The sequence below is a fragment of the Toxorhynchites rutilus genome, chromosome 2 (genome assembly GCF_029784135.1).
Source record: "Toxorhynchites rutilus septentrionalis strain SRP chromosome 2, ASM2978413v1, whole genome shotgun sequence".
NCBI lineage: Eukaryota > Metazoa > Arthropoda > Insecta > Diptera > Culicidae > Toxorhynchites > Toxorhynchites rutilus.
In genome coordinates this window covers 131,831,261-131,850,061 of record NC_073745.1, presented here as the reverse complement: position 1 = coordinate 131,850,061, position 18,801 = coordinate 131,831,261, and the positions used below count along the sequence as shown (strand labels likewise).

At 39.3% G+C, this 18,801-nt stretch overlaps 2 protein-coding genes across 3 annotated transcripts in view; both read left to right on the top strand.

Moving 5' to 3' along the window:
- Positions 1–294: 294 nt before the first annotated feature.
- Positions 295–13,423, top strand: LOC129769461 (phenoloxidase-activating factor 2-like). 2 transcript variants are annotated; one of them, XM_055771752.1, is made up of 4 exons: positions 295–497; positions 11,648–11,693; positions 11,872–12,177; positions 12,304–13,423. In XM_055771752.1, exons 3-4 carry the CDS (start codon positions 11,905–11,907, stop codon positions 13,342–13,344), a joined length of 1,314 nt encoding a protein of 437 aa, XP_055627727.1. In that variant the 5' UTR covers positions 295–497; positions 11,648–11,693; positions 11,872–11,904; the 3' UTR covers positions 13,345–13,423. The 2 variants fall into 2 exon arrangements, with proteins under 2 accessions (XP_055627727.1, XP_055627728.1); XM_055771753.1 differs by lacking the exon at positions 11,648–11,693.
- Positions 13,424–13,522: 99 nt separating this feature from the next.
- LOC129769462 (phenoloxidase-activating factor 2-like) overlaps positions 13,523–18,801 on the top strand; it is a 67,426-nt gene continuing 62,147 nt past the window's right edge. Inside the window, exon 1 of the mRNA XM_055771754.1 lies at positions 13,523–13,907. Within this exon, the coding sequence (XP_055627729.1) occupies positions 13,866–13,907 (42 nt within the window). The 5' untranslated portion in view covers positions 13,523–13,865. The remainder of the gene's footprint in view (positions 13,908–18,801) is intronic.

Genomic DNA, 18,801 nt, shown 5'->3' with positions numbered 1-18,801 from the left:
CTTTTTTATTAGAATTTTTTTTTGTTAAGTAGCGAAGTGAATGAAATTGTTATGTGGTTTAATGAAACACAGCTTGAGGGGTCTCTTGCTACTGAGCCTTTACGAGAATACATAGTAGCTTGTCACAAGTTTGAAAAGGGGTTGATACATTTGACAAGTCATGTTGCATCTTCAGCGACTTCATAACCGTCAACATGCAATAAGGGTGAGAACGCTACAAATAATCCTACTGGCATATATGTTATCCACCTGGGGTATCCCACTCTTGTGTCATGTTTTAATAGACCGGTTTCATTTTCATACAGATATAAACACAGTCGGTAGCTGGTGCGAAGTTGTTCCATTCTGATCGCAATTGGGATGTACCAAAAACCGGTGAACATCGATTTAAATGATTCGGATCAACCTCCTGGCGTCGTCAATCGTAAGTGAGCATTTAGTCGCGTTGGTTCTGTCACGGAAGTGTAGTGTGAAAATTGCAACGGATTATAATATACGTGAGTGATTGATTCTGGTTTATTGTTTGGTGAATACCATATTCGTTGCTAGACAGAGGCATTGAGAGTACAGAGTTATCCAAGTGAATCGTTTCCATATAATCCGAACAACATTATTACTTTCTTCTACTTTTTTTCCTGAGGAACCACCTATTGACAGTTCGTTGTTAGGGCCAGTTACTGCAGACTATATGCTATGTGTTCTTCTGCTGACCGCATACTGTTTTGTTTAGAAATTCGTTTCAGTGACTTTGGCATAGTCCAATATTTCTTTATAAAAGAATTGGTTCCCGGATTCGAACAGTTCAGTAAGCGTAGCAAATTGAGTTTTATAGGAGAATCTGAATCGTGATACACCGTATCTTGGGCAATTCATAATAACATGCTCTGATGTTTCTGGTACTGCGCAAATCTCACAATCTGGATCATCTACTATTTTTGTTTTTTTTTCTCTATTATAGTGACTTTCAGCACATTTCGGCTGGGTCGTCACTTTCACTTCCATTTTTGGAAGCATGTCGGTAGTGAGAACTGAGCTCGTGATCTCTGCGTGGGAGGTATGGATGTTACCACTACGTCAGATCGTCTCCACATTTTCATTTTTGCCAACCAAAATTTTGCGAATTTATGTCCGGTCATGAGTTTGTTTAGGAGCCTGACTTCATATTCTTTGAATGTGCTTCCCGTGTACCACGGTTTCTCCGAAAACGCCGGTTGAATCGAGTAAAAAGTTTTGCCCTTGTCTTCAGAACAATCCTGATACCAATCAAAATTTCTTTTCTGCATCTGCTTTTTAAATTGTAACATTCCGTCATTGAGTTGTAAACGATTGCTGATTACACTGGTTGTTGTTAGTCACGTTTCCTTTTATATTGACATGGCTTGGAACTCACTGTATCCGAATGTCCCATCTCCTGCAGATGGCAATGATATCTGCAACATTCTTTTCCGCTACCCCATATTCTTGTGCGTTTTGCAGTATAACACATGCTGCCTGTGAGTCGGTATATATAACCATTGCACTTTGCTGTTGTTCTTCGATTATATTTGTCGCGATTTGAATCGTGTAAACTTCTGCAGAAGTTATGCTGGTCTGATTTTCGAGTCTACAACTGATCTAATGTTTTGAGGACTCTTCATATATACCTACTCCGCACATCGCCCCGTCCTTTGAAGCGTGAAGCGCTTTCCACGATGCCTATCTCTTCCGTTCATCACAGAAAGTGTCAATTGTTTCAACCGCATACACTCTGTTCAACTTCTATAAGACCACCCTTATTGTAATTCGTAGCAACACAAACAGTTAGAATTTCAACATGATACATTCAATAATTGGCAACCTTACTATTTCGGCTAATGAACTGGAAAATTCGTGATGACATACTATTTACCGAACTCTGCCTAACGGATATTTCTCCATGTTTCCGAAATTGCGACCGTGAGCTCTTCAAGCGTGGTGTACCGCTTTCCCTCAGTATAGATTTTGCGTCCAAGGATCCCCCTAAGATTTTCAGCAGAATTCAAGGTTGAAGAACGATCCGGCCTGTCCAAAAAATTGAGTTTTTGGACCTTAATCCAATGTTTAGTTTCCTTGCTGTTATAAATAGTAGCATTGTTTTGCTGGAATGTGATTTTTTTGTGACCATATCCACGCAAAAACGGTAGGAGAGAGGATTCCAGAACATGTATGTGATTCTTGAATGATGTGAAAGCTATCTTGAGCTTTCCGGTTGCACAGAATCCCGCCCAAATCATGTACGAGTCTTCACCAAAATTCCTGGTTGAAAAATACTGTTCCTCCTTCTTTCGTAAATCACGCCAGTACTCGTTGAAATCACCAGGACCATCCAAATTAAACTTTTTTTCGTCAGTGAAGATAATCTGTACATTGAAGAACTTTTCGTTATGGTATATAGCAAAATGTATTCTATTGGAAACATTCTTTGTCATAACATACCATGCCCCACTGTCGGTTTAAGTGAGCTTTGGCAAAACTCAGACGTCTTCCGATGTGAGATGGTGTAAGATTGAATTGTCACCCGAGAAACATTTAAATTCAAATATTGCTTTGTTTGCATAAGCGATTTTGAGGTATTCGAAGCTGTTCTAGCTATTTCCCGCTTATCACGGTCAGAGAGTTTCGATTTACGTGGAGCTCTCTCCTTCTTACCGTATCCTTGAAGATTCGCCAAATAATTGAGCACTTTTTGATGGGATCGTCCAATCCAACGAACAATTCGTCTGATGTCAATATTTACTTGGTGAAATGCATCGATTTGTCTTTCTTCTCTGAGCACTTTTCCGTTCAGTATTTTCAAGATTTATTTATCAAAACAACTAAAACAACGGAAAATGTAACTGGTCTTATACAAACTTGACACTTGAAAAATACAAAAACATTCGTTTACGGTCAGCGCTTGTACACACACACATATAAAAATCATGCAGTGTATGGCAGTCACCAATACCTACACACTAGAATATAAATTGAAGCATTGTTTGTTTACAATGATCAGCAATATCATCACCTGGTCTTATAAAAGTTGGACAGAGTGTAGAATTAGAATTTTGCTTCGCTTGAGAAGGCTTCAGGGTGCAATAAATGATTCTATGGTGGTTAGATACTTCTCCCCTTCCCCTCTAAGGGGGGCTACCATACAAATGAAACACAAATTTCTACATTACTCGAGAATTGATCAAGCAAATGAAACGAAATTTGGCATGTGGATGTTTAAGGGTGCAGTAAATGTTTCTATGGTGGTTAGACACTCCTGCCCTCTCTCTAAGGAGGGGGACTGCCATACAAATGAAACACAAATTTCTGCATAACTCGAGAATTAATGAAGCAAATGAAACCAAATTTGGCATGTGAAGGTTTTAGGGTGCAATAAATGTTTTTACGGTGGTTAGATACTCCTCCCCCCTCTCTAAGGGGAGAAGAGGGGAGAGCTCTGTCTTTCAATTTTGACCCCCTAAGCAAAACGCTTAATATTTCCGAACCAATACGGAAGATTGTTCTACTGATGCAAGATGTTTGGATCCGAATAACTTTATATACATATACAGAGGTACCTTAAAGATACCTGACTTCAGGTACAATGTAGGCATAACGTGAACAAGTTAATTATTGTTGTACCTATGACATCCGGTTGAATTGTTGGGAGTTTAATTCCACCTTGAAAACTGTTCGTGTTTTGATTGTGCAAAACGAATAATATGTTAATAATTTATATTAGAGGCGTGCAATCCAGCTCATCATGATGAAGAGCTCATATCAGCTCAGCTCATCTAAAAGAGCTGTTCTTTATGAACAGCCCTTCAGCTCTGCTGTTAGTGGCTGGGTGGCGACTTTCAATTTGAGTCCCAAACTCGAATGTGTAATCTTTATCAGATTAGAAGGCACGAAGCCAGTTTTAAAATGTTAAAATTTAAATGAAATTTTTCACACCATGTTATCAAATTACTTGAAACACGTATTCCTGACTATTATTTAACCATTTGTCTATACATTTCCGACATTTTTACTGAGACCTTTCATTATACAGGGTTTTCCAACTTTAAATTCCGAAAGTAAATTGAAATAAAACACACTTAGAATTCGAATTTCGATGAAACTTGTATTTCAAATTAAAGTTTGGTTTATGCCATTATGTGTGAAATACAACATCATTCAAATGTCCACCTAGGGCTTCCTCGCACACCTTGATCCGGAACAGGTAATTTTCGATGACTTTTCGGCACATATGGGACGGTATCTCGGTTATAACTTCACGAATGTTGTCTTTCAAATGTTCAAGAGTTTGCGGAGAGTTGGCATAGACACGGTCTTTCGCATAACCCCACAAAAAAAGCCAAGCGGGTTTAAATCGCATGATCTGGACGGCCAATTGGCATCACCAAAACGCGAAATTATGCGTCCCTCAAATTTTGTTCGCAATATGGCCATGTTCGGTCGTGTTGTGTGGCACGTAGCGCCGTCCTGCTGAAACCACATGTCATCCGTATCCATATCTTCAATTTGTGGCAAAAAAAAATCGGTTAACATGCGGCCATAGCGCTCACCATTCACAGTTACCGTCTCGCCGTCCTCATTTTCAAAGAAATACGGCCCGATGACTCCACCAGACCATAATGCGCACCAAACAGTGACTTTTGGCGGATGCAATGGCCTCTCAACAATCACGTGTGGATTTTCTGAGCCCCATATATGGAAATTTTGGGTGTTCACATAGCCACCGAGCTCGAAATGTGCCTCATTGCTGAAGAAAATTGGATGCGAAAATTCAGTATTTTGCTACTGTTGTTCGTTCACCCAATCGACGTATGCCCGACGCATTCCATGGTCACCAAGCTATAATTTTTGTACCAGTTGGACTTTATATGGATGTAGGTGCAAGTCCAAATGCAAAATTCGCCACAATGATGTGTTTGACAAGCCCAATTGCTGAGCACGCCGTGGAATCGAAACATTCGGGTCATACTCCACACTGGCAGCAACAGCAGCAATATTTTCGGCCGAACGCACATCACGAAGATGCACAGGTTTCACAATATCCGCTACGGATCCAGTTTGTTCGAATTTACGCACTACATTAGCGATTGTGTGCTCTGTAGGCCGTCCATGACGACCAAAATCCGTCCATAATGCTCGAAAAACATTTGCCGGTTTTTCATCATTTTTATAGTATAATTTTACAAAATTAAAACGTTGTGCGATGCTAAAACGATCCATATTGTAAAATGGCAGACATTCAACGAATGATATGACGCTTTGGTTGACAGCTATGTCAAACGGTTGTCAGCGCAGGGCTGTATACTTTCGGAAGCCCGAAATGGAAAACCCTGTAGTATAAAGTTGTCTCCAAAAACAATTTTCTTATGACATTTTTTTCACCGCCCGCAAACAAAGTGTTTTCATTGAAATAGATTTGATACACGTTAGTTTCCATTCATAATTTTAATTTCAAAAACATGTTCATTCTGTCTGAAAGTCAATTATTATTTTTGGCGCCCCATAAACTAGTAAACAAAGCTAACTAGAACGAATGAAACTGAACTGATGTCATAACAATAAGAGCGATTGGCGGGCAGTTTATTTGAATCTTAAGACGCGTCCACATCACGCCAATCGGCCTTGGCCGCCCGGTAAAGCCGACTAAATGTGGACGTACCGCCTGGGCTTGCCGACGTGCCGAAAACCGACTCGAATCAAACCGAGCCCAAACCGAAACAAGTGGGTCCGGTTCGAGAAAGTCGAACCAAAACAAAACGAACTATATTAGCGTTGACGACATAGTGCTTCGTGTGTTCGTGATGGCTTCGTGCATGCGATGGGACTTCGGCTTCGTGCACCCGATGGGGCGTCCACATTCCATAACGAACCGAATATGCCGCCTGGTACAGGCCGATCGGCCTCATTCGGCATAATGTGGACGCGCCTTTACAGCTCACATACTCTCTGCAATTCTACACCTCTTTTCGCTCCTGCATCTAGTGATGCCTAAATTTTTCATTTATTCGATTATCGATTAATAGTTTGGGCATTTTTCAATATTCGATTCATTAGAATAATTGTCTTTCAATATTCGATTAATAGAGCGAATATTTATTTTTTTTTGTAATAATAACGTATCACGTTGTCATTCTGGTCGCGTGGTCTATCGGGTTGTCGGTGTTAGATGGTTGGATAAAAAAATGTTGGATACAAAAATTATATAGCCTAATTCTTAACCTAAAAATGCATTAACATTGAGAAAGATTCCTTCTTTCATTAATCGCGATTACAGTGACAATTATTGGATGTATTCATATTTTGATTTTGAATAATTCGATACAAAAATACTCGATTATAATTTCAGATATTTACTCGAGTCTACCGCGAGTAATCGGTTTCTACCTTATTAACAATAGAATTAAGTAAAATTGTTCATAGATATATAGATACAATTAATATGTTTAGTTAAGAACTCGGCTCCTTTAAACTTATGTAATTGAGCCTGTAAAAATAAACGAATTAATAAAAAAAAAATTTCAGATATTCGATTATGTGAATGAATCGAACGATTAACCGACGTCTCTACTTGCATCAGTATCAAAGTGAGCTGAAGAGCTCTTTATTTTTTTTTTGCGAGCTGTTCCGACACATTTGCCAATTAATTGCATTTATAATGTTCTAGAGCAACTATCCGAGGAAACAGTCGAAGCTTAAAATAAATTTTATAGAAGGTATCGGGAAAACTTTACGTTAAAGACATCCCGATTGATTGATTTTTTATCAACTCTGACCCATACATATCGACATTGAGGAAGAAACAAACGAAGAGAAAACCAGCTGTAAGCGGAGAAGTCCTGAACTTACTGAACATCGAGGAAGAGATTCAAGCTTCTCATGATGCCGGTGAAGAGGATGTTCAGATTGAAGACAAAGTTCATATAAAAGATGAAGAAATTCAGATTGAGAACGAAGATGAAGAAGAATAATATGAAGGAGAAGACGAGATAGGAGATGAAAACATGGAAGGATGCAAAGTCGATATCTAGCAGTACATAAGAAGGCATTTTTTGAATTTTATTTTGCAAAACTTCTGATGCGTTTTTCAATAAGAATCTCAAATTATGTTGCCAAATACTTATTATTCGTAAATTTTGTTTTCTGTAATAAGTATACCTATCGAATTATATTGCCAAATATTTGTACTACGATATTTCAAATAATATTTTGACTTCTGGTACTGATTTTCGATTGTTCATTTAAAAACCACACATTATTAAATAAAAATCACCTCTTATTTTATTTTTTTGGTTAAACCGAGTGGAAAAATGAACTCTGCGTATTGAAAAACATACATTTTGATACCAAACACGATCAAAACTGAGAATTTTGAACTTTGTCCCCTTGCCCCTCGTCCCCTTTTGGTTTTTTGGTTAACAGAGTTGAAAAATGAACTCAGCGTATCCGAAACCCCAAAAATTGGGTTTTTAGCTCAAAAATCTGAGTTTTGGCCGCCTAAATTTTCTCTGGAACCACTGTGTGGCGGACGAAAACATGCGTGTAGGCTGCACCTTGGTGTGTGAAATTCACTTCGGAGCTCGCTTCATTCGTGGGGGAAGTAAAATACGAAGTGCCCTGCCAGTCGTCGCCATCCAGGGTGAGATAGGTCTCGTCGTCCATCACCACCGCCACGTCGCGATTTCACCGGAAAAGTCGACTTGACCATCTTATTCAATCACTGCCGTTGCGTCATTGCCCGCAGCTCCGAGACTAGATGACGGGACTTTCGTTTCCTGATATGTATGTCCATGTTCGCAAGCTACTTTTCCACTGTTTGGCCGGTTGCACCGACCTCCCTCGATCGTCCTCTTCAGCATCCTTTGGAGCTTCTTGTCGCTCAGGTCGTCGGCCGTCCGGAACCGGACGATGCTCTGGTTGTTCCAATAGTGTCAAGATGTTGTAGATGCCCGAACGAGCGTATCTGGCGTCCAGAAAGTGCGCACGATGTTCGTTTTCGACGTGCCGGGTTACCGTTATTTGAACGCGCACACTTTTGAACGGAGTAGCTTCACTGTTTTCGCTAAGGTTAGAGTTCGACTGTTGGAGCTGTCATTTTTTTCTGCTGACTTATGGGTTACTACGATGGATACTGCATGCAGTGTTGCCACATTTTATCTGTACCAGAGGGGTTAAAAATCTTCCCCATCCGTACTTTTTTTCCCAAAAATCTGTACCGAAAATCTGTGCCATCGAAAATAATCGTTGTAGAGAAAAAAAAACTATTTTATCAGCATGAAAAAATACTCATTTATTTACTACAAATACTACATTTACATTTGCAAGTCATTTGCATGTGTTTGATGATGCTTACATAATGTTTTTATGAACTAGATTGCATACTATCATTTATTAAAATTTTCGATCTTCCGCCACGATATTTTATTAAATATTTTGAACTCAAAATAGCGTGAGCCGATTTTTTTTTCTGATTATATTCAGAAAAAATCGCTCGAAAGTTGCCGAGGAGTGAGGCATAATGAGAATGTTACAAACAAGACATTGAAGCGCCGAAAATACGAGCGAACCGTCATATCTTTTTAGGCATCGTCCGGAAACGTCTCTAACACAACGTTAATGCTTGCTAAATTGTAAAAGTTTTTTAACAGCGCCGCAGCCTTGAGCGTCGGATTATCAAAATCGAATCTTTTTCTCATTTGTATGATCAGCTCCACATAAAAACTGCGACAAATATCCTTAAAAATGATCGGCCTTTCGCTGTCCATTGTTTTAATATTGTTTCTTCTGCTGCCATCGCAACCTGAAAATTCTTGCCGCTTTTCAAATGAACTTCAAATTAATTAGAATTGGACATTTAAACAACGCAAGATTCCTCACAGATATTAGTGAGAATGATCAAATAAAAATCTTTCAGCTACATGTAGAGCATCGTGAATTCAGGTTTTTCAGCCTGTAACAAACGATTCCATCTGTGATCTGTTCACATGGATGAAATTTCACACACGGAAAAGTTCTGTACCAATCTGTACTTGTTGGCGAAAATCTATACCCTGTACCGTACAGAATCTGTATCTGTAATCTGCAAAAATCGGCAATTTTTGTCCATTTTTGACGTAGGACTACGTCTTACATTAAGAGTGCCAAATCAGAAAACAGGTCACGTTTTTATGAAATAAAGTTAACGTTAATAGCTATCTCTGCTGCGAACGGATTTTAACGATTTGCATACTAATCGTATCGGAAATTTTCTAAGATTTGTTTGATATGCTATACATTACAATCACATAGTCTGTATATGGTTTAAACCAGTGGTGTTCAACCTTTTTGCCAGAGGGGCCACAAACACATATTAGGCATGGTGTCGTGGACCGCAAAACAAAACTAAATGTACTACGAAATTATAACCGGCGTGAAACAAACATAGAAATCCAAGAATGAAACTCTTTTAGTACAAACATTTGGTAGCACGGACAAGAGTCAATGAATGAATGCTTTAACCGAGTGAGGGACGCTGACTTTCACCAATATTTATTGATTTTTGTGTATGAGTTCCAAACATCATACACACCAGATGGGCCAACCAGAAGAGCCCACCGGGCCACATGCGGCCCGCGGGCGGCAGGTTGAGTATCGCTGGTTTAAACTGATGAAAACTGGAATCATTCCCATTTTCCCATACATTTGTTCTGTACATTTGTGTGCTTTCCCGAACAGAGCTGTCAATAACGGGCAACTTATGCAACCGCTAGAATATAGACAACGAAGGGAGATAGCGAAAAGAGAATATTTACGAAGTAAATTCCACAATTGCATAGTAAGTAAATTGTCGCTAGCGTATATATATTTCATCTCCTCTGTGGAAAATTCTCAGAATCTTTCCGTGCCCGAAACAACAAAGGTTGTTTATTCGCTTCTTTTGTGTTTTATGTTACCCCTCGAGCTGTGAACGCTAGCGAATATTTCACATGAAGTGTGTTTCGATGTTTCATTTTTATCGTTGCAACTGTGTGCATCTGTTTAATGCAGCCGGGTGCTATGATTGATGCTAGGATCGTTAGCAAAATCTCAAGCAGAACTGTCAGTGGGATACCCAATTCATATGAAAACAAAGGGAAAATGTCAGTGGGATACCCGATATGTTGGCTCCTGTCAGTTCAATGGGGGTTCTCTAAAGACGTCACCCGGCTGGTTTAATGCTCATCGTGTTTATTGCTTATCGAATGGCGATGCACGGAAGATGTCTCTCGTTAAGGTGAAGGTGGAAGCTAGCCACAAATGGCTGCTACAATGGCGCTCATTTCTTTCATCTCCGTCCCTCACCCCTCGCCCGAAAATCAATAATTGCGCGAAACTATGTGAAGAAAATGATCGTTTTCGCACACTTCCCATGAAGTAATATCAACCAAAATCTACTCGATTACTCACAAGATATTAAATTTTCATCTGCTGTCGCACTGTATAGTGAAAAACGACGGAAAACTCGAGCAAGTGCTCTGAAAGTTAAATTTTCATTTTTCAATCTTCGGCAATGGTTTTGTTTGTATTGGTGAAAGCATCGTTATTTTTTCGACACTGATGCCAGACAACATCATCGAAACAGCTATCAAAACCACTCAATAATATGTTATTCCTGAGTCATAGCCTTTCATGTCATGAAAATCAATAGAATAAAATAGTGTTGATATCAATACAATCATTATTTTTACGTTTAATGGGTCTATAATGTAAGTTTTAGCAACTTTAATATTGGGTAAGAAAATTGTATTGCAGAGCTCGGAACACTGCCACGACTGCCTATGCTTTCAAAAACAATAAACGGAAAAGTATTACATTCAATCAAAATGTCTCAGCCAACGAAGAGAAGGGTTAAGGTTCTCCAACGTGAATATGTGAAAACAATACGACCAACGAAGGAAAATATTGAGGAATTATCAGCATCGAGTTACTATGCGGTAGAACTTGTTAATATCAAAAGAGCCCCAATTCGCATGTTTTATAAATTTGCACATGTTACGCTCGCGTATAATCAGAATCATATGCAAATGCACCTTCTATATATATTTATATTTGCAATTGTTCATCGGAACATATCGTTCATACATTTTACTTTAGTATTGAATTGTTTTTTTTTTTCGTTTCAAATGTATTCAAAGACTCGTGTCAATGAAGCGCCACACAGTCTGATAAGTGAATTGATCTATTTACATGTGCTTCGCTCTTCTCTCACAAACACTATTACCCCATTTTTACACGTGGGTTTACCTATACTACTACAATGGCTAGCTTCCACCTTCACCTTAAATACTCAGTGCAAGGCGTACATTGATTGCGACATATAACCAATTAGTGTATTGTTCTCGCAAAGGCAAGAAAGAATCGTTGCTTCTCGAAATGATTCTATAAAAATGCGAATTGATAAACCAAAAAATTAAAAAAAAAGGTTACATAGTTCTACGTCCTAAGCAGTCGTGTTTCGGATACAACCCCTCGATTTTTTTTAATGCAAACGTCAATGAAAATTCTAATCGGAATATATGCAGTAGTAATTTGAAAGAATTGCCTTTTTTCCTGAAATTTTTAGTTTTTCACAAACAATATTTGAAATCCCTGATTTTCTCTGATTTTGAATGTTTTTTTCCAGGAACACCCTGCGTTTGCGTTTGGTTCGCTCTTTTAGAAATTGAATCGTAAGTTAAAAGGTTAAGAAAAATTGTTCGTTGTCCTTCAAATGTTGCTCAATTGCTCAATCTCGCCTGTCTTTGATCTCTATAAAATATGATTGAGCTGATTGCCGATTTTCCCAACGATTTATCTGTTTGTCAGAGGAACTTCTCTTCCATCACAAGTTATTTCATTTTTCCATAGATTTCTGGTAACTCATTGTAATCGGAAAATATAATGCTTTTGCGACTGTCAATCGCAGGCACTGTGGCGTTGTTCCTGGTTGCTTGCACTTCCGCACAGGAAAACTTAGAATCACTGTTCCTCTCAATCTCCAATGCTAATGGTGATAAAAATGCCATGGTTCCTATTACCCACAGTCCCGTACAGGATGACTTGGACTCACTGTTCGAGTCAGTTTTCAATGCTTATGGCAATGAAGATGCAACCAACGTTCAACCACCATCATCTCTACCACCAGTTCCAACGGCTGCTTCATCTCCTGTACATGTGAGTAATTACATCTATTATTGAAGAACACGACCCTTCAATCATGTCACATAACAAATACAACCAGGTTCTGAAGATATATCTATTCTATAACTTCCATTTTCTTCTATCTTATCTTGATTGTAGACATGTACCGGAGAGTGTGTACCGTATTACCTCTGCGACGGTAACCAGATTATTACGGATGGTACTGGTATAATTGACATTCGAGTGGGCGAGGATACCACTGTTGAAAACGAGTGCCTCAACTATCTGGTTACATGTTGTGAAAAGAAGGATGTAATAACTGGACCACCGCCAACTCCTACTCCACCTGTAACATCTGATTACACTTGTGGACTGCGTAATGTTGATGGATTGGGCTTCAAAATCACCGGCAATCAAGATGGCGAGTCTGAATATGGTGAATTCCCATGGATGTTGGCAGTGCTACGTGAAGATAAGGTCATGGAATATACCTTGAACCTCTACGAATGCGGTGGTTCCCTGATCGCACCGAATGTTGCGGTCACTGCTGCCCATTGTGTTGCAACAAAGTCGAAAGATACGTTGCTTGTGCGAGCAGGAGAATGGGATACTCAAACGAAGAATGAACGTTACCCTCATCAAGACCGCCGAGTGCGTGAAATCGTTGTACATGACAAGTACAACAATGGTTCACTGGCCAATGGTATTGCTTTGCTAATTTTAGAACAACCTTTCGATCTAGCAGGAAATGTCCAACCTGTGTGTCTGCCACCGAAGAACACTAAATTCGACGGAAACAATTGTTTCTCTTCCGGTTGGGGAAAAAATGTTTTCGGCAAGCAAGGCAAATTTCAGGTTATCTTGAAAAAGGTTCAACTACCGGTGGTTCCGCATGACCAGTGTCAGGCTGCGTTGCGCAAAACTAGGCTAGGAAATCGTTTCCGCCTGGATTCTAGTTTCACGTGTGCTGGTGGCATTGCTGGCCAAGACACCTGTCGTGGTGATGGAGGATCTCCACTGGTTTGTCCTATTCCTGGTGACGGAACACACTACTATCAAGCTGGTATCGTAGCGTGGGGTATAGGTTGCGGTGAACAAGGCGTTCCTGGAGTTTATGTTAATGTTCCTATGTTCAGGGATTGGATTGATTTACAACTTACGCAGCGTCATGTGGAGGCGAAACACTATACTTACGCTTAACGACGTTTGTGATGACGCTTGAATACCTACACTGACAGTGAACTTCAATAATAAAAAAAACCAAAACGTTGCTAAGAAAGATGTTTTTTTATTCATTGCTTCCTTTCAGTTGGTTTTACTACCTGCGATTCAAATATCCATAGCATGTTGTCAGTGGGCGATCAAAGAAGTTGACATGGTAACTTATGAATATTTTGTATAATAAGCTATTAGATAAACACATTTTACCCATGAGAAACACCGCACAAGACCTACTCTTGATTTATAAGTATGAATGAATATAGTTTCCCAAGAAATTCAATGTTTTCATGGTTTATTGCTTACATTTCATCCATCGTTGAAGTCCGAGCCTGCATGAATAGTACACTTTTTTATTTTAATTTTTTTTTAATTACAGCAATCAACAGGTTGAAAGAGCCCTGATGATCCTCTAAGAAATATCTTAACCTAACTTGTTGAAGCTTGCAGAGAATGCGCCTTTTTATTACATCCCACGTAACATTACAGTAGAGGAGTTCGATATGTTGATTGAACACACGAGCCATGCTTGCAACGGGCTCATGGTAAGCATAATTAGTACGCGCTGCAGGACGGCGAAAGAAATCGTGATTACGTAAATTTCTTCTTCGAGTGTTGAAGTTGATCTGTGGAAGTAATTCCGGGCAATCGATATTTCCTTGGGTGAGATCAAAAACAAACAGTGCTCCTGCTGTATTACGTTGTTATCTAAGTAGATTCTATTCTATGAGATTGCAACGGTTCTCGTGGCTAGGGAGGTTCTGAAAATCATAGGGTAGTTGACGTCGAGCGAAGTGTACAAAATTTCGTTGAATGGCCTCAATTCCCTGGATGCTGTTTCCGTAATACCGGGCCCAAATTACGAATGAGTACTCCAAGACAGAGTGGGAACAGTACAGAACTTTGAGACATTGTATGTCGGTAGAATGTTTAGTGATACGAAGTATAAAACCAAGAGCTTTGGATGCTTTAGAAACTACGTATGAAATATGTTCTCGGAGCGTTAACTTTGAATCCAAAATAATTCCTAGGTTCTTAATGTTTGTAGTTCTATTCAAAGTAGAGTCATGTAGCTCTTAATCGAACCGTATCGTTGATCGTTTTCGAGTGGAAGATATGACAGAGCACTTTGAAGCGTTGAGCGACTACTGATTCTGGAGAAATGAAGCATCTTCGTGGTTTTCCACGCACATAAAAAGTTTGAAGTCATCCGTATTAGAAAGCTTCGTACATTCTGACATCAGGTTGACATCATTGAGGTACAGCAGAAAAATTTAAGGTCCCAAATGACTTCCTTGTGGAACACCAGATGTGACCTCGAATGGTAAGGAAATAAAGTCTCCTATTTTTACACGCATTGTTCGGCCGGTCAGTCGGCCGACCTGCAGCCAGAGCAACAACGATCCTTTGAAGCTGATGCGATGCAATTTAGCAATCGTGGTTTAATGATTAATTTTGATCTTTCACATGCTCCCTGCACCCTTTCTTGAAAACAGGGAAACATAAGACTGTTTCCATGCTTTGGGGAAGATTCCGCATTGAGTAGAGCGATTGATCAATGTAGATAATGGTAGGGACAAATTGTCACCGCAATGTTTCAAAACAATAGATGGAATTCCTTCAGGACCGGAGCAAGATGATGCTTTTAGCTTCGAGCAAGCGTTTTAAACGGTTACAGGATCAATCACAGGATGAGGACCATTCTCATGAAGAATGGAATATTTCCAGTTGTTTTTTTTAATAAGGTTGCTACTAAAACTACGTTTAAAATTCGATCACAGGAAATTTAACAACTCACATCTGAATCAAACGAATAATAAAAAAGAATTAAAAAGCACACACATAGATGATAATGGCTCTTGCTGAGCGTAGCCTGTTCGGTGTGGTAGAAGTCTAAGGAAACTCCACTGTCTAAGGGGTCGTGGTATGACGTTAACATTCATTTGGAAGAGAATCCATTGAACATCTATCTCACCTAGGAGAACTTTACCGACGAGTTTGGCTTTAATTATGTTCCGTCTCTTCTCCAGTGTATCCATCCCCACACCCAAAGTTGATTTTTAGCTCATGTTTTGTCATCTCGATTTATTACATTAAATGAGCCTAAACATAACAGAAAATGTCATGACTCTCAAATACTGGTAAGCATTTGTATAATATATATATGGTACAGCAATATAAGATTATTACGAGCGAGCGAAACAAAAGACAAATCAGCATTCAATATTGAATGTGTATTGAAGAGACGAAACAATATTTGAATAACTCACAATTTGATGAAGTCATGAGAAAAACAGGCTCATGAAATCTTGTAACTGATTGTTTTTAATAGATTGAGGTAATTGTATTGTGACTTACTTCCATAAATAAAGGAGCAAAAAAGCACAGAGAACAGTATTATTCTCAGTCCTCGGAAATAGCATAATTTCAATGAAATGTTGCTTAATTGTAAACTATCTTCCTCAAATCACATTCACCTGTACTGGGAGCCTTCAAAATATCGTAACATAACCGCGAAAATAACGAAAAATTGTTTGTTTCTATGAAGGTGAGAGAGTGAAAATGACGAACAAAAATATCACTTTTATTAATCTCTTCCAACATCATTTCACGAATATCCACTGCACACTGTCACATTATATGTATATTCAGTGGGAACTCCACGAAAAGATCTGTTTTCAATTGATAAAAAACTTGCCGAGAAAAAGCTTTTCATATGGATGTGGAAGGCAATTGAACATAAACATAAATATCAACGAAAACGTTCAGCGAAAACGATGCGAGCCGGTCATCGCAGAGTTGCAAGAATAGGAGGGTGCAGCTGATTAACACCTTCGTCGCCCATAGCAATTCGGTCGAGTTTCTTGCGGGGCCCAAATTCAACTGTCGGTGCGCTAGAGAAATAAGCGGGCAACGATAATAATGAATTCGGGCTCGATTCAGGACTACTTTTCTGTTGAATCCGAATGAAATCAACCGACTGCTGATTAGAAAACTTATAAAAATAGGTTTCCAATCAATTAATTATACAGTGTTGGAAATGATGATAAAAATGAAATTTAACCGAACGTACTTGCTTTATATACTATATTCGATCGCGATGAATAATTACAATTTTATTGGAGAATATGGAATATTCTGTTCAATTGATTGCGAAGATACTGTGAATATATCATACTGAGAACATGTGTCACATTTGTGGGAAAATAATCGTCATAAACTATATCACATTTGGCAACTCCGATTTTTCACGTAATAAAAAAGAAGCAAGTTGCAAGTTTTTTTTTTCTGAGAATGAGAATAATAATTGCGTAATAGTACGGCGTAATAGTAAATTTGAAAGCGAGGAAATTAGTAACGACGAAATAGTGCGAAGCGTTAAAAGAAAAGTTTCGAGTATTTATCTCATCGAGTTCCGATTTGGATATTGAGAAACTACACGCTAGTGAAGACCTGCACGATATGTTAGAAGAACTTACTATAGACGACATAAAATTATTGATTTTTCAACAGTACATTTTAAAATGTGATTTTTCACAATTAAGTATGTTCTACTATTCAAGCCATTTCGTTTGATAGCCAAATTGATGAAATGAAAAAAATGTCCCATTTTGTGACGGCGGTCATTTTGGATTTACATTATTCATAAATAACTGTGTTCTACTAGTCAAGCCTTGATACCCACATTGATGGGGTTTTGATAAAATATGTAGCCCGCCATTTTGTTGCGGCCGCCATCTTGGATTTCAAGATTATAGAATACGCAGTTTTATAACGACAGCAGAGATAAAGGCGTGCTTCAAATTTCAGATCAATCGGTCAACAGGAAGGAGGTTAAATTTCTGTTTATGTGGGACAACCCTGCAGATAAACATACAAACATATTTACAGTAGGTAATGCTAAATAAAACCGTTTAAAAGTATAGTGTAAAAACTATAATAATATGTTTTTGATTTTTTTGATTATTCTACATAACCCATATTTACATTTAAGTGCCCATTCTATCAAATTCCGTTTAAAAATCCTATTCTATTTGAAAAAGAAAAGTGTCACCCACATCTGGGTGACGGGGCGTTCAAAGTGTTAATCGGTATCAGTGGTTCGTGTGAATCAATGAGATTGCACATCGTTAGGGCGTCTTCTTTCACAAATACTAAGTTAACGATATGATTCATGCAGTTCCTCGCTGCATTCAGTTGTTCCATGTTCAAAAAGGATAAACCATCGACGAGCGAAATATTAGGTGAAACGGATTCAGAAGGCTCAGACGAACATAGCCCACCGGTTCCAACTTAAGTCAGGCAAATTAAAATCTCCAAACGTGAGCTCGCATATCGCATATCGTGTGATGACCCCACCGTAGCTGATATGACTCACGATAGCGAAACTACTTCTCGACTGATCAGGGGGGATGTAGGTGTTCAATAAGTTCGAATACAAATTTTCATCGCTGTGTAGGTGCACACCATGTGTATTCTGTGTATTGGTATTGGTGTCATCTTTAGCCTCATATATAGGCTAACTAACGCGCACCGTGTCGACAGAGACGAATGAACTCTCAGAGTTTAAAGTCTCTCTAATTCAATACCTACCTACCTACCGTGTCGACTTCATCATCATTCTTTGTGTGGACACCGACTGGACAACATCGTTGCTGGACGAGCTGGACGGCGAGGGATCGAGTGCCTTTCTCAAGGCAATGGGGGCGGAGGTGTAATGCAGGAGTTAGAGTAGAGTTTTCAAAGGGCCTTTCTCAAGACTAGAGACGAATGAACTAAAAAGTTTAAAGTCTCTATAAAACAAAACCACCACCACCGTGTCGACTTGCTGTCATTTGTTGTTTGTTTACCGCGACGTCGTGATAAAGTTGTTTGCGAGAGGTGAGCGACCTGGCGTCATATTTCGGCAGTTGAAATCCCACGGGATGAAGCGGAATTTCATATATACTATCATCCGTCGGTACCGTGAGACGGCCTCGGCCAAGGACCGTGTGAGATCTGGGCGACCGACTTCGGTGAGGAAGCCAGCAGCCATCAAGGTGGTGAGGGAGCGGGTTCGTCGAAAAATGAACCGCTTGATCCGGCAGACCGCAGCTGACCTGAACTTGTCGATCGGGACTGACCACACCATCATGACGAAGGAGCTGGGATACAAGCCATACAAGAAACGCTAGGTTCACAGGGTAACGAAGGCTACAATGAAGAAGAGGCTGGACAGAGCCAAACTGATACTTTTTCAGCACGCAGGTCAGGAGTTCGTCTTTTCTGATGAGAAACTCTTTGTCTTGCGACAGCTGCACAATGTCCAAAATGATCCCCAACTCCCAGCTAATATGTCTTAAAGGTACTCAATAAACGTTGCCTCAATGTTTTCTTCATCAACATTCTCTTTCGTTAATAACTCAGCGGTAAAAGCATTTCCTGCTGTGTTCGACGATC

Excerpts from the sequence above, each read along its gene's own strand:
- LOC129769461 (XM_055771753.1), top strand. The coding sequence starts at position 11,905 with ATGCTTTTGCGACTGTCAATCGCAGGCACTGTGGCGTTGTTCCTGGTT. Across the intron at positions 12,178-12,303 it reads CTGCTTCATCTCCTGTACAT|ACATGTACCGGAGAGTGTGT; the intron begins GTGAGTAATTAC and ends TCTTGATTGTAG.